The 27,178-nt window shown below is 35.4% G+C and overlaps 1 protein-coding gene and 1 long non-coding RNA gene across 3 annotated transcripts in view; both read left to right on the top strand.

The window, feature by feature from the left end:
- The first annotated feature begins 2,572 nt into the window (after nt 1–2,572).
- Nucleotides 2,573–5,458, top strand: LOC122135897. Its single transcript, XR_006153756.1, has 2 exons — nt 2,573–3,019; nt 3,122–5,458. It is a non-coding gene; the product is annotated as an uncharacterized LOC122135897 (long non-coding RNA).
- A 1,206-nt stretch (nt 5,459–6,664) lies between these two features.
- Nucleotides 6,665–27,178, top strand: part of LOC109048675 (glypican-5-like) — a 94,270-nt gene continuing 73,756 nt past the window's right edge. Inside the window, exons 1-2 of one of the 2 annotated variants that reach the window (XM_042717008.1) lie at nt 6,665–7,408; nt 12,650–12,811. In XM_042717008.1, coding sequence (XP_042572942.1) covers nt 7,258–7,408; nt 12,650–12,811 — 313 coding nt within the window. In that variant the 5' untranslated portion in view covers nt 6,665–7,257. Of the gene's footprint in view, nt 7,409–8,210; nt 8,382–12,649; nt 12,812–27,178 lie in introns of those variants that run through there. The other variant, XM_042717009.1, reaches the window with a different exon arrangement.

A 27,178-nucleotide genomic window follows, 5' to 3' on the forward strand; every position in this document is an offset into this window, starting at 1 on the left:
AAAATGTTGCATATTGACTTAATAAAATATAAACATAAATAAAATAATTATATTTTGTGAACACTGACAGAGGAAACATCACTGCCATGTATTTACAACTACTCGCAAAATGTATTTGAAGTGGTTTGGCAGAGACTTATAAGACCAATGAAATGCTCCATAATTTTGCTGTTTTTCCATGTACATCTGGAAGAATCCAGTTTTTGTTTTTTATTGTCAGTGCAGTGCTTCTCCAGCCAACAGTACTTGCATAAAAATGATTATTTCAGTCTTGAATATAGTTTTAAGTTTTATGAAAAGCAGCTTCACTTAATGCTAAGATGAATTAGTTCCTAAACTGTAAAAAAAATATAAATACACATATGAATATTCATAATTTAATACATATATATATATATATATATATATATATATATATATATATATATATATATATATATATATAGAAAGAAAATAGTGGTATCATTATCCATTAAATTACCTGACATTTCTGTTACTCTAAAACACAACGCTATGCAATGCAAAATTGAAAATACAGGTAAAACAGGTAGACCGATAAAAATAAATGCATAAAATTATTCTTTAAAAATTAAATAGCCTACATTACACTATGCCCTAGATTTACAGATTTTTTTTTTTTTTTTGAGTTTACTATTTCAGTCTTTCTTCTTAAAAATTTCACATTTAATTCAATGTTACTTGCTGTTTCATTGACAAATTACCTAGCAATTTCTAAATTAAAACTATTTCAAAGTAAATCCTATACCATTTTTTTTAGAGTATGTATTTCAGCTTAAAATAAATATATGATGCAATAATACATGTTATTTTTACCAAAGCTCATTGAGTTTTTAATACAATTCAGTATCAGTAAATACAAATTTTTATCTTTGGAGTTGCACTTCCAAAAGTACATATTCTATATCTCCATTAAAAAGAAAAAAAAGTGAATAAAACCACATGAAGTACATTAGCCAAACTTTTCAGCAACCGTTTACAGTTTATATACCCATTTGTAAATGATTAAAAAAACTGTTGATTGAATTTCTTGTGTGGGATTTCCCAGTTAAATGGGAGAAGCGAGTCTGCTTGACCTTGGGTCACCAACAGTGACAATTCCTGGCCTTGCTGTTTCAAGACAAACAAAAAAATTCGCCTGGCCCCCTAAAATGGGAGGAGTCTGCTGCCATTTTAAGAGAGGAAGAGACACAGAAAGGGAAAGAGAGAGAGAGAGAGATAAGGAAGAAGGTACAGTGAGAGAGAAAAGACAAATAGAGAGAAAAAAAGCAAAGAAACAGGATGGTTCCTCTTCCTGCTTGTCCGCCATTCTTCATTCTTAAAGAATGAACTTCCTTCTTCTTCCTCCTTCTTTTTTTTCTTTCTCTTAGATGCAAAATGGTTGAAATTATTTACAATTCCACATGTATTTTTTCCCCGTTCTGTATCAGTTCTCAGAACTAATTTTTTCTCTTCTCTTTTCTCCAGGTCTCTGAGCTTCATCATATCCTCCCTCCTTCCCTCCCTCCGAAATGGAATTGCATCCTTTGTCCGGAGACACAGGGAACGGGGTGTTGACCAAGAGGCAGCCTTAAGCCGAATGTGACCCCCACGTCCATGTGAGGCCTGAAATCTGCCCCCATTGAGCAAAAGAGCCTGTTCTCAAAGTCCTGAATTGGAATGGGGGTTGGGAAGGTTACAAGCCAGCGATCAAGCACAAGACCGGCCCGTAGCTCGCTCCAACTCTGGCGTCTAAAGACTTTCTGAGGAACAAAGAGGAAAACATGCACATTTTCTGCTTTATCAAAAGGAATTGCACCTAGTTAACAGCACGGACACATTATGTTTAAACAATACAGCATAGACGCACATCATGTAGTTTGCTTATTCTTTCTCTCTTTGCATGTGTCATTGCAAACCTTTCCATCTTCTCAATTAAGACATGGTGGTACAAAAAACAACAACTATAATGTAGGATTGTAAATATATACCAGATATTATGTTTACATTTTGTGTATATGCATATTGTACATTTTATAACAATATCCTCACACATTGAACAAAGATGCTCATCTAATTTAAGGCAATGATTTCTAATTTTATGCTGTGAATTTATTAATTTTTTTTTATTTTCATCAACTGAAAATAAAAGGGGTATAAAAAGAAGAGGAAGAATGCATCTTTTTATGATTCACTTTAAAAAAATCCAATGGTGTTAATTGTTAAAATCATATAAAAATGCACTAAAACTTGTATTGTTTAACCGATTTCCCCACTGTTTGAAAATTGTGCCATACTCTAATGCATTGCACACAAATTATTATCATTAAAAAAAAAAAAATGTTGTGCATAATTATTGGAGGGTTTTTTTCTACGATAAAATATTATTTCAGTCTTTCCACTACTTCAAAATTTCACATTTTATTCAATTAATTTGTTGCTTCTACACCAATTTGTTATTTCTAATAAATAATGTATTTCTAATAACAAACAGCCTGTGTGTGTTACTCAAAAAACTTTTTTTTTTTGCACTTTTTGTATTATTATTATTATTATCTAAATTAAAACATTTCAGTTAAACTGCAACTGCAGCGTCACCTTTTCGCTCTTCAGGTTTGACTTATTATTATTAATATTATTATTTATTGCATGATAAGGACATTTAAGCGTCCGTGCCTTTTCGCTCGTTTTTTCCCCCTTTCTTTTCGATTGGTTGGAGGGCTAAAGATCGGAAGCAGTTTATTTATGCTAATGAACGAGTTGGGGGTTGTAGATATTTACGTTCATCGGGAGCCGCCCTTCATTCACCCACATGGTTCAAGGCAGGTCGTGTTCGCGCCACTTTTGCAATTTTACTCTGATTAAGAAAGTCGTTTTGGCAGAAGTTTCACTTCGCTTTGGACGCGCGCCGCGTTCGTCTCATTCGATCGCGGTCCACTTTTAAGTTCACGCACCAGTTTCGCAGATTTGTCCAGAGCAGTGGCAGTAAACGGCAAGTGAGTGAAGATGGTGGATTTCACTGGTGAGTGTCTTACTGTGCGTTATTGACCAGGAACCTGTTGTTAATTTTTTTCTGGCTTCTAGTCTCACAAAATCATTCGCGATTTCCCGCTTAAACACACAGGAGGTGATCTCCGCGCAGGATTTCGTAACTCCGCTATCGCAAGCGACAACGACGGCGATACAAACAATGTAGTAAGTGGCGCATGGTAGTCCTCTCCACCTCCATAGTTGGGGAGAATGTGGGAGATTTGAAAAGCATGCTTGCTGCAATGCAACTACCAACTATTGTTTTCCACCGCACGCCTGCGCAGGGCGCTTTAATTCGCCTCGTACGCACGCGTTCGCGTAGTCGGATACGAATTAAGTTGTTTTTAGACTCGGAGAGCGATGTTTTCTCGTTCTGTTGAGCGTGCGAGTTAAAGTGCCTCCAGAACAAAGCAGTAGCACATGGGGGGACGCGTAGGCCGCACGCGCTAGCTTAGCAACGGCGCGCCGGACAAAAACATCCCCCGTTTTTGCATTGGCTTTCAGCTTTAGGTTTACGAGGATGCGTGTGGAAGGTTGTTAAAATTATTAAAGATGACTAGCCACACAGAAGCTCCACGGTTTTTAATAAAAAGTTATTTTTGATGGAGAAACGGATGGAGCTAGCCAGCACTAGCCGTTGAAGTTCAACTGCTAACCGGCTAGTTTCGCTCAGCAAACGCTTCGTGTAAATGCCACGAGCGCCTTATTTGTTGACGTTGAGACATTTCGTTGCTTTTATATTTTTGAGTGCATGTTTAAGCCACACTCCTAGCCAGCTAGCTTAGCATTAGCGGCTAACGCTGCCCTCAACATCAGCCGAACGCGAAAGCAACAACGCGCCACTTTATTTCCCAGCCTCGTTTTCTTGTTTCTCCCTGTTTGACACATTGAACTTATTAGTTGTTGTCTGAAACAGTAGTTTTTGAGCTAAGAATGATCCGGTTGGTGAACTCAACGGCGCCATGTTAGTGCAGATTGTTTCGGGTTTGGGGGAGGGGTGAGTGGGGAGCGCCTCACTGCGCATGCGCCACACAGACCGACGGCGCGGTCCGCAGGCTGCGCAATTCATTCACTCGCTCAACTCTAGTTCTCATAACTTGGACATTGATAGTGAAACGCACCTTCAAAACGGTGGGAGCGAACTAGGTAATGATGGTTTGGTGGAGTTAGCTTTTTTTTTAAAAGCGCGATAGCCTACACCGTCAAAGTTGGGTATGAATGGTACTGCATGTGCTTTGCCATGAGGCCCTCGCTTTTGTAGTATAGAAAGTCAGTCCCATTTACTTTCTTTTTCATTTCAATGAACTAACTCGAATATGTCTCCCCTTCCCCTTCTCAGAAACATCAAGAAAGATGGGAGTAGTTGCCCGCAAGTTCTCTGGAGGCATCCGTTCACTCTTGATGGTGTGGATGTCAGTGTATTGTCAAAGTGCTTACAGTGCAGGTAGTATTATGGAATATCTACTGCAGTGGAGGCACTTCTAGCAATACACTTGACCATTGCCTTTTCCCTCTGCCTAAAGCATCCTTCACCAAGACCCCATACCTAACGGCTTTGTGCTAAGGTGCATCTAGTGCAGATAGTGAAGTAGACTAGCACCTACTGCCCTAAGTGCTCCTTCTGGCACGAGGGACTGTGACTTTCACCCATATGTGTGTGTGTGAGAATTGTTTTTATTTTTTTTGGTGCAGTTCTCTGCTAGTTTTGCATAGTTGCACTACAAGAAAACTGGAGTTGTGCAAATCTATGCAAAACTGATGGTGGCCTGCTGCTTCTCCACGTTTCCCAGATTTTGATTTGAAATCTGAAAAGCGGTGGCTCAATTTTTTTTTTTTTTTTTAATCTCTTTCTGCCAGTGTTGCCATTGTGTTGGAGTTTCAGCAGTGCTAAAGTGCTTATAGTGCAGGTAGTATTTCTGTCATCTACTGCAGTGTGAGCACTTGAAGTACTTCTAGCTAAATGCATCTGGGATCCGAAGACTCTCGCGGACACTCCTGAGGTCTCTCCGTACCGTTCTGGAACCTTGCTGGACCCCGGTCAGTTTTGCTGGTTTGCATTCAGCTTTTAAGACTGTGCGCTGTGCAAATCCATGCAAAACTGACAGTGGCAGCTCGCATCCGAGAGCCGCTTCTGGAGCCGTTTGGTCCCTTTCTGCACAGGTTGGGATTGGTAGCAATGCTGTGAGTTTGGAAGGTATTGCACTTGTCCCGGCCTGTAGAGGATTGTGGAGATTGTACCCAACAAGTAGGGTTTTTTTGTTTTTGGAAGTTCCACATTCTTGGTTTTCATTATTACATTTGTGTATTTTCCTTTATTTTTTTATTATTAATTGAAATACTGAATCTATGTAAAATTGATTTATTTATTTTTTTCGCCATCAAGTGATGTAATTTTTAAATGCAAAGATTTTCAATAAAAGATTAAGAGGTGCATTGTCTTACTGTGTCAATTCTGTAATGTTATCTAACTTTTGTCACTCTTACAGCATGAGACATTTGGGCTGGTAATTGTTAACCACAATGGTTTGTGATGGGGTAGTATTGACGGTTCAAGACGATTTTTTTTTTTTTCTAAAGAGGTGACCTTTTGTCTGTTTTGTACCACATTTCATGGCTTAAACTGGACCAACTTGCACAGATTCAAGTTCAAAGCTGTGTCAGCTGTTCATTTCCTCTGTTAAATCCCATTATAAAAATGCAGAGCGAGCCAAGTTATCTAGTATCCCTCTTAGTGAACATGCTTAATACAGAGGGGTGGTCTTAAAATCTTTTTTTATATAATATAAAAAATAATAGATTGATACCTTTTGTGTACATGTCTTGTGGGACGAGAAAAATAATTATTCTATTGTGTATTTCCATCTGAAGCTCTTTCTAATAAAACATTACCATGGTGTCCAGCTACTGTGCAGCAGTGGAATTTAGTGAGGTTTTGTGTAGCACACTGCTGATCGTTTATTTCCAAGAGAGGTTTTCTCAATGCTTGAGTTTAAAATGCTTTTGAGGTTTGTCCATAGGAAAGCACAGCAGATCTGTGAGTATTCAAAGCCTTTCAATCTGTATGTTGTCAGTATGTTTTATAATGCTCTCTGCAATAGTAACGCTACTAATCAAAATAAAATAAACAGATTATTAATTATGGGTCCTGTTCTCGGTCATGACGTGTGGATGACCTCTTCTGGTTAAATTATATTTTAGGAAATTATATTTTATAAATTATATTTTAGGAAATAAGAACACGTGAGTATCTGTGCAGATGTAGTTTTTTCATGATTTTATTATTATGCTAACTGGATGTCAGAATCAATCCATTTAGGCTCATAAATTCGAGCGTTGTGGTGCAGGTAGTTTCATTATTTGTCCAGTAGATGGCTCTATTGCAACCTGTTTGAGGAACCCCATGTGCTCGCACTTCCCTGGAGAAAGTGTTTTTCCTTTCTTTTCTCAGTAATGTTCTCTTTCCAGTCTGTGGTTTGCATCACGCGTCTTAAGCTTTTTCAAGAGCATCCCTCAACATTCCCTAACTTTACCCATGTATAAAACGTTTATTTATTTTTTACATATAAACCAATTTATACAGACTTTGTGCAGGGGGTGGGTTATCTTAAAAATAAATAAATCAGTTTTTAATTATTTTTTCAGACGCCCCTAGCGCAGTGACGGTTATGTTTATGTAATATGTAACCATCAATCGAACAGCCGTTGCTATGGTTACCGTATCAAGCAACAGCGAATTCGGTTTCTGCGCGTATACATTTAGCTCATGCTAACTAATCGTAAGATTTATCGTAAAGGAATAAGTGCCTGACTTATCGTAAACGGAAAAAAATATACATTTAATAAACTTTTAAAGCTCCTAGAGTTTTGTCGTAGCCTGTTAGGGTTCAAACACGCCCGTAATTAGTAAAATGTTGCGACTTCGACACTATAGGCTAACGTTACGCTCCTAAAAGTTCTCGGTATTGTGTCTCATTAGTCCGCTTCGTCGGTGGTGTAGATGGTGTATTATAGTACACTAAGGATTCCGCCCCTTCTCTCTTGACAGCTCAGTGTTTCACAGACACACTCACTGCGCTCTTTCTGAAGGTCCTGCGCGAAACCCTTCCCCTGCGACGAGCACAATCTCTTCTTCACCTAAACCCACTGCTGTGCTCGAGTTTTCTGAGACCTAGCCTGTACAACGCCAGCGCTTTTCTAGTGTTTTACTCGAAAGGATAAACGCTTCTGGAAATGGGGATGCGTGGAGTTTTGGTTTATGCAGTTTTTGCGGTTTTCATCGATCCGTGTCGGGGGACTTTAACGAACTGCAACGAAGTGCGGAAAGTTTTCCAGTTGAAGGAAATCGGACCTGTGAAATCAGTACCTGAAACCCCGAGAACAGGTAAGATCTGTTGAGTATGACATCTCCAAGACATTCTGATTTCGTGCCACAGTTAATATAACCTATCCATTTTTGTTCCTTTTACCACAACAGATGTTAAGATGGTCATTAAAAATATAAATATAACTTTTTTAATATATAGTAAAGTTTGGAGTTTGTCATTCATTTTTCTCAAATCATTCTTGATGCGGAAACGCTTTAATGTAAATAAACAAGCACGCTAAAACTCAGCGCGTACCTGTTGTCACCTCGGTTAAAAAACCTTTAACGTGTTCCCACGCTTCGAAGATGTAAAAGATTTGAATATTTTTATAAACTGGGCGAAATTCACCCAGAACATTTCATCGCTTGATATATGAACTTCAAATGACGCGTCAGTCGTTTCCTCGCCGCAGGGCGCGTTTACCGGCTTCAGAAGTTAGAGGTAATAATCGTCCACTCAAAGACAGTCTGTTTGGACTGAAGGGCATTACTTTTCAAATAAACTCCGGTAATGAATGGTGTCTCATGCAGCAGATGAAAGCTTAAAGTTGTTTCGCTTCACTCGAAAGACTAAAAGACCAAAGATTTTCAGTTTACTTTCAAGAAAAGTACATTCAGGCTATACTAAAAGAAGCCTATTTGGAAGTAGAACATCTGAAGTTAGCTGGAAGATTATGCGTAGTCCGTGCTTTTAAGTTTATAGGATTTGTGCACGATTTATCCTGACAGGAAATTGAGATAAAGGGTCCCTTGGAACTTTTTTTTTTTTTTTTTTTTTTTTTTTTGAGTAATCGTTTACTTGGTGTTCACAAGCGCTCCAGCATCTAACAAAAACAAATCAGTTAAGATGAATTTGGGTTGAGACTGAACATAACCCAGTCTCTCATCAAACCCTGCAGTTCAAAGTGCTTTACTTGTTATTCAGCCTCAAGCTGAGATTTAAAATCAGTTTGCTGTTTTCCCAAATCAGTCCTCGAGATCAAGTATACAGGTCAGAAACTAACTGGTGCCACTTGACTGCAAGATACAGCTGTAATTAGTCAGGAGAAGATGCTCTGTTTGGTTTAAACAGCTGTCACGTATATCTCTGAGGACTGTTTGGTTTGTGTTCTCTGAGCCTCTGAAACAGTCTTTGTCAGGTTGTTTGGATAATCATTCTATTTTGCTCTTGTGATCTGAAACTAGTTTTGTGGCCTCTTAAATAATGGTTATTGATAGTCTCTAGCTGCGTCTATCAGAAGGGAAAGGCAACCTCTCACCATTTTGCCAAACTTTGCTGCGTTAATGGATGCTAAGTGGCTTGAGGAGAACAGCTTGTACATGGTTTCCCACAGAGGTCATCAAATGGAGCTCACTTCAAAGTGCTGCTTGGAAGAAGTTTGTTTCGGAGTCTTACAGGAATGTAGAGCTCGGGGTTGTGTGGTTTGCTGGTGAAGTAAGGTGTTTGTATTCATTGCTCATCCTGAACTCCAGAGATTTTGGTTGGGAGTCTGGGAGCCGTTAAAATTTACAGCTTTGTGATTCAGTTTTATGAAACATTTTTAAAATACAGATCGGGTAATTAACTTTAATTATAGTAATTGACTTGGAATCAAATCATACTGTATTCTGTAGGCTACTGTATATTTAACAACCTCTCCTAAAGTCGGTGTCTTGACAAGGGCAACAAGATCAAGAGTCATTTTGCTTAAAAAGGGGTCTATTTCTGTAGTTTTTTTAGTCACATTTTCTACTCTCCTCTTTTGTTTGGTCTTTGGCTAATGAGCAATTAATGTGGATTTAGGTTAGCTTTCTTTGAGTTTAGTAGATATACTATTGCCCAAATTTGATCACAGATCTAGAGAAAACGCTGTTAGGCATATGTGTAGTTTTTATGTACGTCTGCAGAAACAGTTGCATGATTTCTTGCTTTCTCTTTTAAGCTTATGATAAATGTGCAGAGACAATATAAATGATTACAGACCAAGTTTTACCTTGTTGAAGAGATTCATTAATACATTTTTGTTCGACTCTATCAACACATCTTGAGATAGACTTGCATTCTGCTTCTTTTGTTTTGCTGTCACTCCCATCACACCACTTTTTCCTTCAGGTTTTATTTTATAAAGCAATATGTTCAAAGCTTTTCCTGACACTTTTGGTTTATTAAAATGTTGTGGAGCAAACAAGACAATCTGGTGGAAGGTATCTTGAAGGATAGACTTTTATTGCCGTTTTCTCAATGCTGAGCATTTTGAGAAATGAGAGCATTTTCTTCTTTCTGCTTCCAATCTTGGATGTTAGGAGCAAAGCAAACTGTTTGATGTCCAGCATTTTTTAGGCCAATTATATCCCACGCCACATGACCAGTGTGAGAGCTTGGGTCCTAAAACATCAAATAATAAACTGACCACCATAGTTGGTGGGTGGGTAAATAAGACTTAAAAATAGTCATGTTGACATTTAAACGGTTCCTCAAAGGTGTTTATTTCTGTAAGTTCCCATTAATGTAGCACTGGCATGTGTGCCAGACATTTTTCTTGTCAGGGAAGCTTGCAAAATGCACTGTCTTTTCCAAATCACACATTTCATTGCTTCACTCAGACCCCTGAAACAGCATGTCGCTGCTAGCAAAATAAAAACCCAAGCCTCACGTTGCATTTGTTTTGATTTGATCAATCTTGGGGTTTTGTGGTAATTTTTTCATAATGCCTGATGTAAGAAAGTGCTGGGGGTGTATGAGGCTTCAATGAAGCATGAACTTCTGAGTGGTTTCTCTCTTATTTGAGCATTGGGATGTCGTGGGGGAGTTGTCAACATAGGTTCATTGGAAAAAGTCCAAAAAAGTAGCTGTACATACAAATCACTGCAGTTTCAAGCCGAAATGAACAGTAGAGGCAGTAAAACACCAATAACATTTCTTTTTACACAAATTATGATTATTAATGAATAATCTGTCTATGTAAAGACATTCTCGTGCAGTTTCTTGCATAATACTGTGTTATATGAATGCAAAACACTTTAATCAAAGTGCATATTTGTAAACAAATTCGTTTTGACATTTAAATCACATAACCAGCTCTATGTGTGCAGCTTTTCTGATGAAGTAAACTTGCTCGGTAGTGCACCTGGTGCAGCAAAACTGCTCAGTTCCGAGTCCAGTGAAGCACGAGTTAAAAAAAAAAGAGTTTAAAGACTTGTTGAAGCCAGCTAAAATGCCATGGTTGCTTCAGCAAAAGGTTTTTTTTTTTTTTTTTTTTTTTTTTTTGCATTTGCTTTTTGTTAACTCTATTGGTTAGGTTTACTGTAGGTGGTACATTATTAGCCACTCGCTGTACATTTCATTTATGCACTGCCAAAATACGTACATCAACCAATGTAAAAAAAAAAAAAAACCTTCAGATTTAAGTTCAGCTGTTTTGGATAAAACTGAATGCTACTCATGGGCATTTTTCTTTGAAAATAACCATGTTTCTATCCAATGATTCTAATTAAACTTATGCACAAAACTGGAATATCACTTAAAACATGCGAATATAGCACCGTTTCCATCTAATGAGTCAAAGAGAACAAAATCGTCACTTCCTGGTAAACTGTGGCACTAAATATAACTAAGAACATAGGAGAAGCCACTGAATGTAATAATTATCATATATGATATAAAGTACTTGCACCTCAGAGCGAGTTGATGTAACACAATAAATGCTGTCAATGCTTTCAGAGGCGGATGCTGCTGTTTGGGAACGCAGACAATAATACAGAAATACTTTGACGACAGACTTTGCTCAGGCATTTCAGAATGACCATAACAGCATATATGCTGTGGAGGAATTTATTCAGTTAATGTGTTTCCATTGTAGTTTATGTGCAGTAGTTTTTCTTATCGGGTAAAAAGTTAATCCTACTCAAATGTGTGCATTTATGCGCATCTTGCCGTTTCCATCCAGCGTTTTTTTTTTTTTTTTTTTTTTTTTTTTTTTTTTTTATGCGATATTCCAAAATCTGCATACAAATAGGTGGATGGAAACACAGCTAATGTTACAAAACATAGAAGCAGCAACGTGTCATCAAGGAGGTGCTCTGTCTGTGGGATGACCTACGAGGAGTCCCTTCTTCAGTCGTCTTCAACAATTCCCAAGTCTCACAGCCTGTTGAATCATGTGAAACCGGGAGGGAGGGTGGAGGGTTCACAGTTGGGTGGATTTATTCTTTCAGGTGATTACACCGAAATGTCTAACGGGTTGTGACTGAGAAATAAACACTTCCTGGGGCGCTTCATTTCGTTCTAGTGAGACAGAGATGAATTCCTTTCCTCAAGCCATCTCCTTTTGCCATCTTGCTCAGGAACTCGAAACATTGTGTGGTGGTGTGGTGATAGTGTCTTAAAGCAAAACTTGGCTTGTCCTGGCACGTCCTGTGCTGTTCTCCTAGAGCTAAAGCCCCCCTAGGTGCTGTCATTTGCATTGACCTTTTTGGGGGAAAAACAAAAGTTTGTCGTGATGGAAAGTTTTTGTCGGATCTCAGTGGGATAAGAATTTTGATGGCTAGAGATATCAGCCCTTTTATCTCCCCCACCCTACCGGCCTGCTGCGGCTTGCACAAACATGGAGTTTCACGACCAGCATCTGAGTGAGTCTGATAATGGTCCATAACATAAGTGGATTTGTAAATGTAAAGATACTGTGGGAAGGAAGAAAAATAAAATGAGCTGTGTCTGCCACAATGCTGTTTTTACCAATTGCCATGAAAGTTGCTATGCAGCTGCTAGGCTGTTCTGGGTGGTTGTTATGATGGTTGATATGTTGTGTCTGGGTGGTATAATATACATAATAAAATAATAATAGACTAATTAATGCATTTTAATTTTATTTTATATAATTTTTAGATGAATAATAATAAATATATAAGTCCGGTGAGGACATTTTGTGTTTAAATAAATAATTTAGTACATTTAAATAATAAACCAATGTTTTTTATTTTTATTTTATTTCATATAATTGTTTAGTTAAAGTACTACTAAACTACTACTAATTATTATTATTAATAATGATGTATTTTTATATTTTTGTTAGTTATTTAGAAAATTAACTTTTTCCTATATGCAGAAGTTTGGTGAGAACATGATTAATTAATAAATAATAAGAAATTAATGTATTATGTATCTTTTTATATATTGTTTAGGTGAAGAAGAACTGTCACTGTTGACAGAAAATGTACTTTTTCCTAGATGCAGAAGTACATATCCACCTTGGTTAACAATCCCAACCTTCATCCCAACAGGTTCAGATCTTCAGGTTTGTTTGTCAAAGAATCTAACGTGCTGCACCAAGAAGATGGAGGAGCGTTACCAGGTGGCGGCGCGACGGGACATCCAGAACCTCCTCCAGACAACCAGCTCTAGCCTGAAGTTCCTCATCTCACGCAACGTGGCTGCTTTTCAAGGTTAGTTGATTGGTTTTGGAGACTAGCACTGGTTTATTGTCTGCAATGCTTAGCAGATGATTCCTCAGTTCTCTTCCCACAAAATGTGTTTCTACTCAGTTTTAAAGCTCATCAGAAGTTCAAAAAATCAACAGTTTATTTATTCTTTAGCAGTTTGTGGCGCTCTTGTTTGGTATGATGTCAGTTTGTTTCAGACATTTTACATGGTGTACAGTAAAGTATTGTCAGTGTATACTTTTCCCTGAGACCCACAATATGTGATTTAGCTCTCTGGTGGCTTTCCAAGGGCTGTCTTTTCAGTCCATTTCAGGTCGACCAGTGTTCATTTAAGGTTTGTGAATTAATGGCTTCCTTGATGAACTGTACACCAAGATGCTTGTTTTGAGGACTTAATGAAACCCTTCACAGCTTCATAATATGAGGTCATAGGAGCCTACGCACCTTTGAGGAGGAGGGTATCCTTCATCTGAACCAAATGACAAACCTGGATAACCTGTAATCTCCCATAAGTGCTGATGCAAGAAGATGCACCGCTCCTGACAAAAACCTCTCTGTCCCCTACCGCGAGTTCTCAGCAGAGGCTCAGTTTCAGGTTTCACAAAGGTGGTTAGTCAGTGTGTAGTGGCTCACGATGAGCCGGTTCACTGTGAGATCTTGGATTGCTGCATATGTGCCAGAAGAGTGAAGATTAAGAGTCTCCATTACATTAAAAGTGAACTGTCACTTTTATGCTGACTTTGAAAATGAGTGAGGTGATGCTTCATTATATGTCTGTTTATACACTTTGTCTGCCAATACTGATAGTCAGTCATTATTTCTGAAAATGAAAATAGTCAATATTTTGAATCTATACTGACTTACAAAAAGCAAATGCATTAAAAATGGCAACATGGAGCAGAGAAAAAGCTTTTTACTGTATTTTGATTGATATGATAACAATTTTCACACTGTTTGAAAATATCAAACGGGATCAGATCATAACCCAGTTTTTTTGTCTGTTTGTAGGACAGCATTTTCAAAATTAAACGGTAGAATTTTTATATAACATTTTTATAAATGATGAAAAATTAATTTTTTACTTGCAAAATGAATTATTAATATAAAGAAAATATAAAATTACATTGTCTATATATTGTGTATATATCTATGTGTGTGTGTGTGTATATATATATATATATATATATATATATATATATATATATATATATATATATATACACACACACATATATTTATATTACATTTTTATATAATATATAATATGAATATATAGAAAATCTAAAATTCTAAATATAAATACATACTTATATATGCTTACACACACTATACACTATATAATATATATAATATTATACTACAACTACCACATTTATGTGCCATTTAAATCAGAAATAAAAAGGTTATTGTCTGCTTCCATTATTAGCCCAATCTGACCAAAGCTGAAGATTGAATATTTGCAGAAATCAGTACGGCTACTAATATACTGTTCATCCCTTTCTCTAAAGATGTGTCTACAGATGTTGGTTTCATCTCTTGTTCTCATATTCTGCTTTAAGACAGCAGTGTTCAGTTTCAGTAAACAGCACAGCTTCACAGTGGTAAAAATGATCCTGTTGTTTTCCGCTCTTTTGCATCGCACTTGCATTTCTGAGTTGTGACTGACAGTTCCATGCAGGTGTAGACACGCTTCTGTTTACTGCCTACACTGGTAGACAACAGTAGTGTGAGAGTTTCCCCACAATCGAGACTGTATCATTAAACCAAACCTCTCGCGTTATTTCTCTTGTGGTTTAGGGCCCTTTTTTATCTCAGTTCGAGACCTGTTATATCACATCATTTGGAAAAACGGTATTCAGGTAGCAGTTACCATAGTACTTAAAAACATTTTGCACATTTTGTTGGGCGTAGACTCGGGGAGAGCCCTGATGGTGTTTAATCACAAGACTCATTTTATGAGATTAGCCCCATATTACAGGGCCCAGTCTCAGCCTCCTGTTGTCTAACTAGCTATTACCCTTTGCCTACGATACCCAACGCTCTACTGAACAGATATGAAAACAAGCAATGGAACACAGCTGTACACATCCTGTGAGAAACAGGGATGCACCATATACAGGGATGTGATTTTTCCGTATAAATACAGATTTTTGTATTTTCCGACCTCTGAGGGATGGGGGAGGTTTTTTTTGGAAATCCGAATTTTTTTTTTTTTTTTTTTTTTTTTGAGGGGGGCATTTTGTCATTTCCACACAAAATATGAAAGAGTAAAATAGTTTTCAACATTGATAATAACCAGAAATGTTTCTTGAGAGTCAAATAAATTGTAATGATTTCTAAAAGATCATGTGACACTGAAAACTGGAGTAATGATGAAGAAAATTCTGCTTTGCATCACAGGAATGACATAAAAAAAATTATATATTCAAATTGAAAACTTTATTTTTTGTATTTGTAATAACATTTCACAATATATTTTTTTTGTAAATTTTGTAAATTTTATATATATATATATATATATATATATATATAACACACCGTATTGTTATAATATATTAGTTGTCATGATTATTAAATGCTGCATTTTATTTTTTACATGACAGTGTGTATTTTTACAATATAAGATATATATTTTAATGTGCTAAAATATATATATATTTAATAATGAGTGCTGGGGGTGTGACTTGGAGCATATTCAAAATTGTGGTTTCATAAAATATCTAATTCATCAAACAACAACAAACACAAATAAAACCATATTGATACTGACAAATATTAAATTTTGAGCATTGGTTGGATAGGGATAATAATGACAAATTATTTTAGACAAATTTTAAAATGGACAAATATTAACATTAAGAATTCTATGTATGTGTTTTTCAATAAGAGTATTGTATTGCATTTTATTGTAATATCATTATGTATTATAGTATGCACATCCATCCAAATAGATATTCTGTATATTATGTATTTTTTAAATTTGGATTTTTTTATATATTAAGAATAAATTCATTAGATTTTTAAGAATTTTTATATATATATTTTATATTTTTTATTAATATATGAGTATGTTATAGGGGAAAAACAAAGTTTTTAAACACATACCAAAAATACAATAAAACAATAAATAAGTATATTTTAGTTTTTATGTTGCTGTATTTCATTCATTTGCCTTTTGTAGGTCCGTATATATTTAAATTATTGACAATTGTAAAAAATAATGATCGGCTGTCAGCATCTGCCAATAAATCAGTACATCTGAAACTCAAGCTTCCCAATCCTTCCCATCCTGTCAGTTTTCCCATGTGTTTTACTGTCTTTAAACAATGCATGCGGTTTCTGTCATTTGGGGTGTTTGGAGAAATTACTGTAACATCTTGTTTTACTTGCTTTGATTTCGGTGGTCGAGTGAAATGTGGGTTTGCTACCCTTTTTATGAGATTAGATGGAACCCAAATTATAATGCGGTTTGTTTTTTAGGAACGTGAATAGTTTTGTCTTTGAAACAAATCTGCACCTTTTCCTAATTAAACTTCAGTTTCAGTTGGAGATGTGTTGAGTGTAGATGTTGGGAAGATTAGATTGCTAGGAATTGCTTTTCAACCACTGCATACTGTGAGAATTCAACCACAAGGTGATGGTCTGCTTGCCTACAAGACTTGTTTGCATTTTAGACTGTTCTACTTCCCCGTTGTAATTCATGCAGTCATGTGTATAGTGAGGACCGTATGTTTGCACAATTGTTAATGTAGCTGTGTAAAATTTCCTGGAGGTGTACTGTTGGTCCCTGCTTGTGTGCTAGATATTAATAATATATTACCACCAGTTAAACACATGTCTTCTGATAATTTATTCATTTTTTAGTATTTGCATGGTGATATGAAATGTTTATTTTATATTATATTTATAATAATATTTTTATATATATATATATATATATATATATATATATATATATATATATATATATATTTTATATATATATATATATATATATATATATATATATATATATATATATATATATATATATATATATATACACACATATATACATACACACATATATATATATACACATATATATAAACATACAAATATAAATATATATATATATATATATATATAATATATATATATACACACACACACATATTCTAAATTTAGAATATATAAATATATAAAAAATATGTAAAATCAAAATTTATTGTAAATAAATATACTTTTTTTTTTCAATGTTTTGATATTTAGATTAAATTAATTTTATAAATTTTTTTTTTTTATAAATATATAACAATTTTATAACCCTAAAGTTCAGTTTCATGTATATATTCACATATTACATTTTAGTTTTATATATTTATTAAAACTTGCTTAAATTTCATAAAGTCACAATGCAATTTCTTTGACACTAAGGCTTATTTTCTATATGCAGAACGTTACTTCTTTCGCTGTAATTTTTTAAAAAATCATATTGATGGTGATTTCTTGTACTTTATTGTTTGCTGCCTTTTGAATTTCTGCTTGCAGATCTTTGGTCGCTGGTTTATTCCTAGCCAGTAAGATTAATAGTTGTGGTTGCCATGGCATGATGGCAAACCTCTCTCAGAGCGAAAGAAAAGAGTTGACCGGCGTCTCTCTCAGTGGGCAGCAACATATTTGCACATTTGAGCCTTTACGGCCCCAGGTTAAAGACAAACACGCTCCTGTGGAGCTGGAGTCGCGGCCTCTCAGTCGGCTGAAGGTTGCTTGTTGAAAAGGCCATCGGCTAAACTTATTCCACCTTTTATTTTCTCCTTATTTATTTTTTTTGCTTCCCCAACATTGCCAAATGACATCAAAGTGAGCTCTGCTTCAGTGGAGAGCTGATATCGTGAAATGCCCAAGCAGGTGATGCAGAAAACGGCAATCTGTTCCGAGACGGAGGCTGGGATAAGAGGGCAAGATGTTTTCTTAAGAGTGCCTCACTAGTGAGAGCAAAATTGCACTGTTGAGTGAGCAAAATACCTGGAAGTCACTTGTTGAAAGTATTTGAGTAGGCATACTTTTTAAAGTCGAGGAGGAAAATGAGCAGAATTTGTGCAGAGGCCTCTGGCTTGTTGTTCGATTCACAGTGAATCACTTTTAAAGTGTGTGAATCATCATTTTGGGAGTTATGAACATTTTCTGCCATCGTTAATGCAAATATCTTGATGTTTTGTGGTTTACTAGTCTAGCAACCTGCTAAATTGTGAAAGTCCAGTGGAATGATATTACAAATGAGAGCTTTTTATTAAAGAATTTTCCCTCCTAAAAAGCAATAGATTGCATGGAAACTTCTTAGGGAGTAGTTCACCCAAAAAATGATGACACATTACATCACTTGCTCACCACTGCAGTGAATGGGTGCCATCAGAATGAGAGTCAGCTGATAAAAACATCACAATAATCCACAGCACTCCAGTCCATCAGATAACATCTTGTGATGAGAAAAGCTGTGTGTTTGTAAGAAACAAATCCATCAAGATGTTTTTAACTTCAAACCATTGCTTCCAGCCAAAATACCATAGTCCATAATCCATAATAATGCTTCCTCCAGTAAAAAACGTGTCTCGTCTGAATCAAGACAGAAATATGCACAATCCAAAACAGCTCTAAATAAATATGTCAGTGTGATTTTGATGTAAGAGGACAACAGGAGATGGACTTTTTCACTGGAGGAAGCGTTATTATGGATTATGGACTCATACAGTTTGGCCCGAAGCGGCAGTTAAAACACCTTAGTGATGGGTTTGTTTCTTACAAACATGCAGCTTTTCACTTCTCAAGATGTTAATCGATGGACTGGAGTGGTGTGGATTACTTTTGGGTTATTGTGATGTTTTTATTTCTGATTCTGATGGCACCCATTCACTACAGAGCATCCGTTGCTGAGCAAGTGATGTAATGCTACATTTCTCCAATGATTATAAAGTTCCACCAATCGTAGACTGATAACAAATTGTCATGCACCGATGCAAAGCTTGAAAAAAAAAAAACTCCCTCTCCATATTTCACAGTGATAGGCAAAGCTATCAGATGCAGAAGTCTGTGTACTGTAATGATGATGACAGGAACACTGAAAGACAAGACAGGCCAATTGCAAGTCCACTGACCCCAGATCTGCAGTCCTAATTTAATCACCAATCGCTCATACAGACAGTGTTCACGTCACACTGGGGAGAGCGAGATGAAATGAAGGACTAATGTGCCCATTTGTTACACACAAGCCCTTCAATTATGTATTTCTATTTGATACGGATGGAGACAACGCCGTGATTTATCACCCTCCCCATGACAGTGAAAAAAATTAAACCTTTAACAGGCACAAAACAACAAAACAGACTCACTGCGTACAGATAATAGTCTATTGTGCAAAAAAGCCTTAAACATCTACACCAATAAAAACGAACCATGCACAACACAGTTTTATTGTTCATATGTTGCTTTTTTGGCTCAAGACTAAATAGAGCTTGCAGGTGTTTAAGTGCTGTAAGGCATTTTTTCTTCCATACTTGGCAGTCATACATTCATTTATTGATTTTATTATGAAACCACATGCATGGATGATATCTCAAAATACTTCATAATTTAAATGTCTACATGACTATAATTTCGAAAAAATGGTAATGAAAAAAAAGGGAAATTTATTTTGTTGAAAAAATAATAAAAATAATAATTGCCATTGTAACATTTAAAACTTGTTTTAATTTTTAATTTAAATTTTGATTAAATTTTAATCAAAATTCTTGAGAAATCACCAAGAACACCCTAAAATTATGCCAGTGATTTGAGCCAGCAACTGTCTAATTAATTATTTGTTGTTTGTTTACTTATTTTATATATATATGTATAGATATATATATATATATATGTATTATGTGTGTATATATATTATATATATATATATATATATATATATATATATATATATATGTATATATGTATATATATATATATATATATATATATATATATATATATATATATATATATATATATATATATATATATATATATATATGTGTGTATATATATATGTGAATTATATATATATATATATATATATATATATATATGTGTGTATATATATATGGTGTATATATATATATATATATATATATATATATATATATATATATATATATATAATATATATATATATCTATATTATACATATATATATATATATAGTATATATGTATATGTGTTGTTTTTACCTATTTCTTTCTTTCTTTCTTTCTTTCTTTACAAACTATTTAAGTATGATTAATTCAGATCTGTGTCACTTTAATTTAAATTCAGGTTTTAAGTAGATTTTAAACACAACTGCTTGAAAAGAACTTGACATAAAGGTAGAAAAGCCTTTCCCTCTAAACTGTGCATCTGTGGTTCTTGGACAACTGGATGAAAGATGCAAAGCCTGTCAATTTATTCAACTGTCACCGGCCACTTTGAGCCCATAAAACATGTTATATGCATGACTTGTATTTCCGAATGTGTCCCTATTAACTTGCATTGCGGTCCCTTAATTCCTCTTTGTGATTCAGGAAGTCGTCTTGGCAGGATCGAACGTCCCTCCGTGCTTTCCATGCTTATGTGGCCATAAGCATTTTCAGTGTGGAAAGTGGGACTTTTTGACTGATTGTTCTCAATAGCAGGAAGATACAATGCCATGTGGGTGGTAGCGTACACTGTGATGGGCTGAATTTAGACCGTTTATGTCACGGATTGACATTCCCTGGAGACAGTGGAGGATGTAGCCGGAATCTCTTTATTCGGCGTTTAGAGTAACAAGTGATTTGACGTGTTTGATTGGAAGACCTTACTATCACTATATTACTATACTACCAGTCTCTTATGCTTACATAGTCTGCATTTATTTATCAAAAATACAGTAAAATTGTGAAATATTGTTACACTTCAAAATATCTATTTTCTATTTGAATATAACTTGATATAATTTATTCCTATAATGCAAAGCTGAATTTTCAGCAGCCATCTTGAGTCATATGATCCTTCAGAAATATGAAGTCTAAAAATTATCGATGTTGAAAGTTTGCTACTTAATATTTTTGTTAAAACCATGTAACAAAATATTGAACAGTAGTGTAAGAAAAGAAAGAAATTAATACTTTTATTCAGCAAGGACATATAAAACGGTTTAAGAGTGACATTGAAGATATTTATAATAATTATATAAAATAAAATAAAATAAAAAGGAATAAAAATTCATCAAAGAATCCTGAAGAAAAATAAATCACAATATTAAGCAAAACCTTCTTTAACAAATATTAATTCGTTTTCAACATTTTTAATAAGAACCATTATTAATGAGTACCATAATTACCAATAATTGATGCTGAAAGCTTGGCTTTGCATAGGAATAAATTATATTTTAATATATATTAACATAGAAAACAGTTATTTTAAATTGTAATAACATTTCACTATATTACTGTTTTTCTTGTATTCCTGATCAAATAAATGTAGCTTTGGCAAGTAGAAGACACATCTTTGGGAAAAAAAAAAAAAAAAAAAAAAACTTCAAAACTTATGCTAGTGTAAAAAATGATTTTAAATATGCCTTTTTTCAATGATCTTGTAGTTAATAATTGCATTTAAGTCTTCAGAAACAAAACATATAATTTGAGGTGTCATTCATATGTCGCACAAATACAAAAAACATTTTTAGATTCTCATTAGCCCTGATTTTGTATGCTTTTCCCATGCATATGTTCTCGATTTCCCAACAGGGCTTCAGTGGCATCTTTGCATTTAGAGCACAGTCCACAGCGTTCCTCTCACATGAACCTGCCTGTGATTTACTGTAGACTCCAGGCAAATGACCTAGACCAACCTCTCCGTCCCCAGCCGTTCACTAATCAGAACCTGTCGCTGGAGCGGGTAACAAAGGCAGCTTAATGAAAACAGAATGGCTCTGTTCGAGACGTCTTCCTGTTAAAGGACTCTGGTTGGAGGGCAAGTCATGCTTTTGTCCCATTTCCGCTGCTGTGTGGTCTTCTGTGCATTTTTGCCTCCTTTAACTCATGAATCAGAGGTTGATGCTGCACCAGGCTGAGTGGCACTCATGCCCTGCTGAAGTGCCATTCACCATCCATCCAGCTTACCATCTCTAGTGTGCTTTGCACAGAGTTAGCCAGGGTTTGGGTGGTTGAGACCTTGAAGCCTGACATTGGATCATTCTGTGCCCCCTTAAGGATCTTAAACTGTGAATATTTGGCAAGTAAACAAACACTGGAGATGAGCAGATGCATGCGTATGGATGTCTTACTGTTTGTCGACAGCCTCTGAATTTGATTCGCTCCAATCTGTTAGCTGGGAAATCTGCTCAAGAGCTCTTTTCATGAGCTGTTAGCTGAGAAATCTTCAAGTTGTCATTAATATTCTGGATAGGAAGAGCATCCAGTCTGCATCTGTTTTTTGGTCTGGTATTGTTCTTTCCATCATGCAGTTTAATTGAAATCAAATGTTTTTTTTTTTGCAGTATTAATGCAATTATTTTAAAGAAGAGAACAGCTCAAGCATTATAATTCAACTAATAAATATAATAGTATTTTGCGAAGGTCTGAATGCTTTAAGGAAATGCATAAGGGGGTATCGTTGTAAACACAGTGTATCGTGACTTACATGGAAATGGAAAGTGAACACGCTGTAACTCAGGAAGTGATCCATCATGTAATTCACTGCAGATTCTTTCAAAGATAAGCCCTATTATGATTACATTGTTATTTTCTCATTTACTCTATTTATATACACTACCATTCAAAAGTTTGCAGCTGTTTTTGAGTCTCTTCTGATCACCAAGCCTGCTTTTATTTGATTAAAAATACAGTAAAAACAGTAATGTTGTAAAATATTATAATTATTCAAAATAAATGTTTTCTATGTGAATGTGTCAAAATATAATTTATTCCTTTGATGCAAAGCTGAGTTTTTAGTCTTCAGTGTCTCATGATCCTTCAGAAATCATTCTAATATGCTTATTTGCTGTTCAGTAAACATTTGGATTGAAAACACTGAAAACTGAATGCAGCTGCTTAATATTTGTGTGGAAATTGTGATACATTTCTTTCAGGATTCTTTGATGAATAGGAAGTTCAAAAGAAGAGCATGTATGCATATATTTCTTTTTATTTATTAACTGTCACTTTTGGTCAATTTAATGCATCCTTTCTGAAAAAAAAAAGTATTAATTTCTGTAGTGTATGTGCATTGTTTTTAATAATAAATAAATTAATTCTATTAATAAATGTACTTTTTTACTATAAAATAGGTTGCTATAGTTTATGGAAAATGTTATATACATAACAGTTTTTAACTAGTGCAAATAGGCCTATTGTAAGTTCAGTTAAATCTTATGCATGTAGTAGATAAAACTTTAAATTTCTTATTAATTATTTGGATTGTCATGTTGTTTTGATAGAAACAGATTATTGATTCTTAAAGGATTAACAGCACATTAACATTAGCATGTTCTTGGCAAATCCCAGAACAAGATATCATTAATTATCTAACATTTAAATTAGTTTGTTTCTAAAGAATAGTTGACAGTGTTCAAATGTTTAAAACTAGACATAGTTCAGCTTCCCCTCAAGCGAGCATAAGCAGCTTCTATGTGCAAAGCAAATCAGCATGTCTGAGGATATTAGATAAGGATATTAATAGTACACTTCAAGGAAATAAATGCTTTTGTTTATTCAATTCATTTTGGCAGGTTTTCAATAATTCCTTATCAGTGCTGATCCATCAACAAAGCAGTAAATCAGCTGGCCACTAGAAAGCAGCACCGTTTTCACACAGTAACGTCAGTGTGTCAGGACTTGTGTTCGTAGGGCCCCTAATAACTCTCTTGTGTTTGTGTGTTTGACTCGCACCCCTTTCAGAGCCCCTTCTAACAGCCCTGTTTAAGTGTGGCTCACTCATTACTGCCACTGTTTGACCACAAACCAGACCTCTAGTGTGAGACGCAGACGAGAAAGCGCATGGCTTTTGACACACATTGACCTTTTGGGGGTGGGGGGTGGGCTGGGGGTGTTAGAAACACACAATGACGGACAGTTTTTAGTTTTATTTTGGCCGATCTCTATTCCGAAATGGCACGCAAACTGCATTGCAATCATTTATGAAAAAAATTGTGTTGAAATATTACGAATCTGCAAACAGGATGTTAACAGAGACGCTGAAGACAAACGCAAAGAGGAGAAAATACTGGTAGAGCAAGCGCACTGTTCGCAATCCGTGAAATATTGGAAGAAAATCCAAAATATTGAATTAGGGGTTTGTATGAATGTATCTCTGAGTGAAGCTGTCTTCAGAAAACTTTTGATGGTATTTTCTTTTCATCTTCCTCTGTATAATCAAAGCAGTGTTTATAAGCGCAGCGCTGCTTTGTTTAGATCAGTATCGGTCAGTTTGCTTTTAAATGATATGGAATTGACCATGAACAATCCTGATTGGTGCATTGCTATGTGCTGTCCTGTGTGCTCTGGGTTGTTAAGGTGTTTCTAGTTGGTTGCTGTGGTGGTCTTGGTTAGATAGACATGTTGTAAGAGATACTGTCATGCTGAGATTTATGTGTATTTTCCTGTCTGGGTATTTCAGTGTGTTGAAATGCAAGCGTTTCCATAGATTTAGAGGCCGTAGACGCCGATGGGGTGAAAGAGTCCAGACTGTTTTCAGCAGCCGTGCAGTAAATGACAGGTTTCAGCAAAGACTGCATTCTTTTCCATTGAGAGAAAGAGAGAGAGAGGGAGAAACTGACACAGACACTGAGAGAGAAGTCATACTTTGACATGTTCAGTAACTTTATTGTCCACGTTGTGGAAATTTGTCTTTAATTTTTCCTCTTACAGAATGCCCACTCAGAAATGTCACATTACAAAAAAAAAACAAAAAAAAACAGATGCAAAGTAATGTTGTCACTCACGATAATGAAATTTCTAAATTCGATATTGATAAAAATATTGATATTAGATAGCATTTTCACTACTGAAAGATACATTTTGAAATATAACTAGACTGCAACATGACAATATATATTTTTATATTACTGAAAACTTCTTGAGGTGTTAAGAATAACTTTCATTTTTTCAACAAAATAAATGAATATTGCTATGACAAAAGAAGAAAATAACAAGCATCTCTTGCAAAAGAAGAAAAAAAATTAAATGCTGTCGTGCGAAAAGTAGAAAATAACATGTATCTGTTGTAAATTAATGTTATTTTAAATCATGAAATTGTGTGAAAATTGTATAAAAATTTGAAAATTAGGTCGGTTAGGGGTTCTGAATTTCAGGTATGATTTCTTTTCGATTAATCATCCAGCCCTAACTCGACTGATGTTATGAGTTGAGTTTGGAGACCAAATATGTTGTTAAATTTGTATTTTGTTGAACAACAGGTTTATAAATGTTCTCATTACACCGCGGTCTAATGCTCTCTTAGATATTTCAAAATTGATACGTATCGAAACATCTTTGACAACTATTGCGAATTCAGTTTCTTGTTAACAGCGCTGTCTCAGGAAACAGTTGAGATGTTAATGAGATCTCATCCACGACTCCTTTGTTTCCTATGTGTCAGGAATTCCCTGTCTTGACTTCTTTCTTCTCTTCATGAATGGCTGCTTCAGGATTTCGCTCTCAAATAAACTCCCAACTGGGATGGCGGGCATAAATAGCAACACAGCGTTACTCCTGTGGTTTTATGTCTGAATGTGTCTGGCTTTAACATCTTCAAAAGCAGGATATGGTTTGTGCAACTATCCAACCTCTTCCTCTATGTCCCCAAAGACATTTGGCATAATGACCCCATAATTATACCACAGGGAAACAAAAGAGACAAACTCGGTGGCTGATTGCTTGCAAACATGGGAAGTGTCATTAATTTAGGAAGAGCTTGTGTTGCGAGTCTGAAATGTGAGCTGCAGGTTTCCTGCGAGTAAGAAAATAACAGCTTTCTTGGTTTGTTGTACTGCTCTGTATAAAATGTAAACTCTTGAAGGAATAAGTTACAAACAATGAAGTTCAAAATCCTAAATCTCGTTTTTTTTTTTTTTTTTTTTTTCGGCCCAAAGGGAGATGCTTTGGATCATAGAAAGTTCATTGAGAGTCTTTTTCCTGTATTTTTAAACAAATAAATGCAGCCTTGGAGAGCAAAGGGACTTTTTTCAAAAACATACCAAAATATTACCAACCCAACTTATGAGCAGTAGTGTTACTTTTGAATGATACAACACTTTACTTAAAATCATAGTAAACACAATTATTTTAGTGCAGGAATTTAAAAGAAGCATCTTTTTGTGAACCAAATCACTGACATGAACTGACATTAATGTATTTTTTTAAGAGTTTTTTCTTGCTACATGTTGGAAAACATAGTTTGCTACTGGAGACACTTGAAGCTGCTGTTATCCTTCTGAAGAATGTTGTTTGGTTTGCTACTTTTTAGTTAGTTTCTCCACAAAACTGACCTCATGTTCCTCCTGCATCTCTCCTTGGCCTGATTTTCTTATTTTTTACTGTCTTTTTCCAAGCTCTGTTTTGCTGAATGTTTATTTTACTGTGAAGTCTGCCATGAGAATGAAGTTCTGTCCTGGCACACATTCATAAAACATCCATGATTGTTTGCTTTTTATATTTGCCAGTGAAATAAAGTCTAGGAAAGTTGAAATCAAACATTTGAGTTTTGTTGATTTATGCATGAAGCACATTTCTATGCAGGCTGAGGTCAATGAAGCATTCGTAGCCGTTAGGCATGCTAGCGTTGAATTGCATTGAATAACAAAGCACTTCAAGAGGTTGTTCATTGAAGAAGTGATCTGACAAGACACTCATGAACCTGCTGCTTTCATCTTCATTCTCCGTGTCTACTTTTGGCTAAATGAATTCTCATTGATCAAGCCCTCTGTCTTTTATCCTCTTCAGTTTCTGGGGTTTCCCAGACAGTATTGTGGATTGCTATAAAGTGTGTGTGTGTGTGTGTCTGTTTAAAGAGAGAGAAACCATCATTTTAGGTCTGTTATTGCTCCCTTAGTAACGGAGAAGTGCCTTTATGACTTGACTGCCCGGATATGGCATTTTATGTGGGTATTTTATCGTCGTCATATAAGGTCATCGCTCGGAGTCATCGTTTACTCATGCTCATGTCATTTTAAACCCATATAGTTTGCTTTTTGTGGATGAAACTCTCCTTTTTCTTGGTATTATTGTCTTTCTTGCAATGGTACGATAATCTATATATATATATAAAAAACTCTCCTCCTGTTGACCTCTCTCTCTCTCTCTCTCTCTCTCTCTCTCTCTCTCTCTCTCTCTCTCTCTCTCTCTC

The sequence above is a fragment of the Cyprinus carpio genome, chromosome B1, assembly GCF_018340385.1.
Source record: "Cyprinus carpio isolate SPL01 chromosome B1, ASM1834038v1, whole genome shotgun sequence".
NCBI lineage: Eukaryota > Metazoa > Chordata > Actinopteri > Cypriniformes > Cyprinidae > Cyprinus > Cyprinus carpio.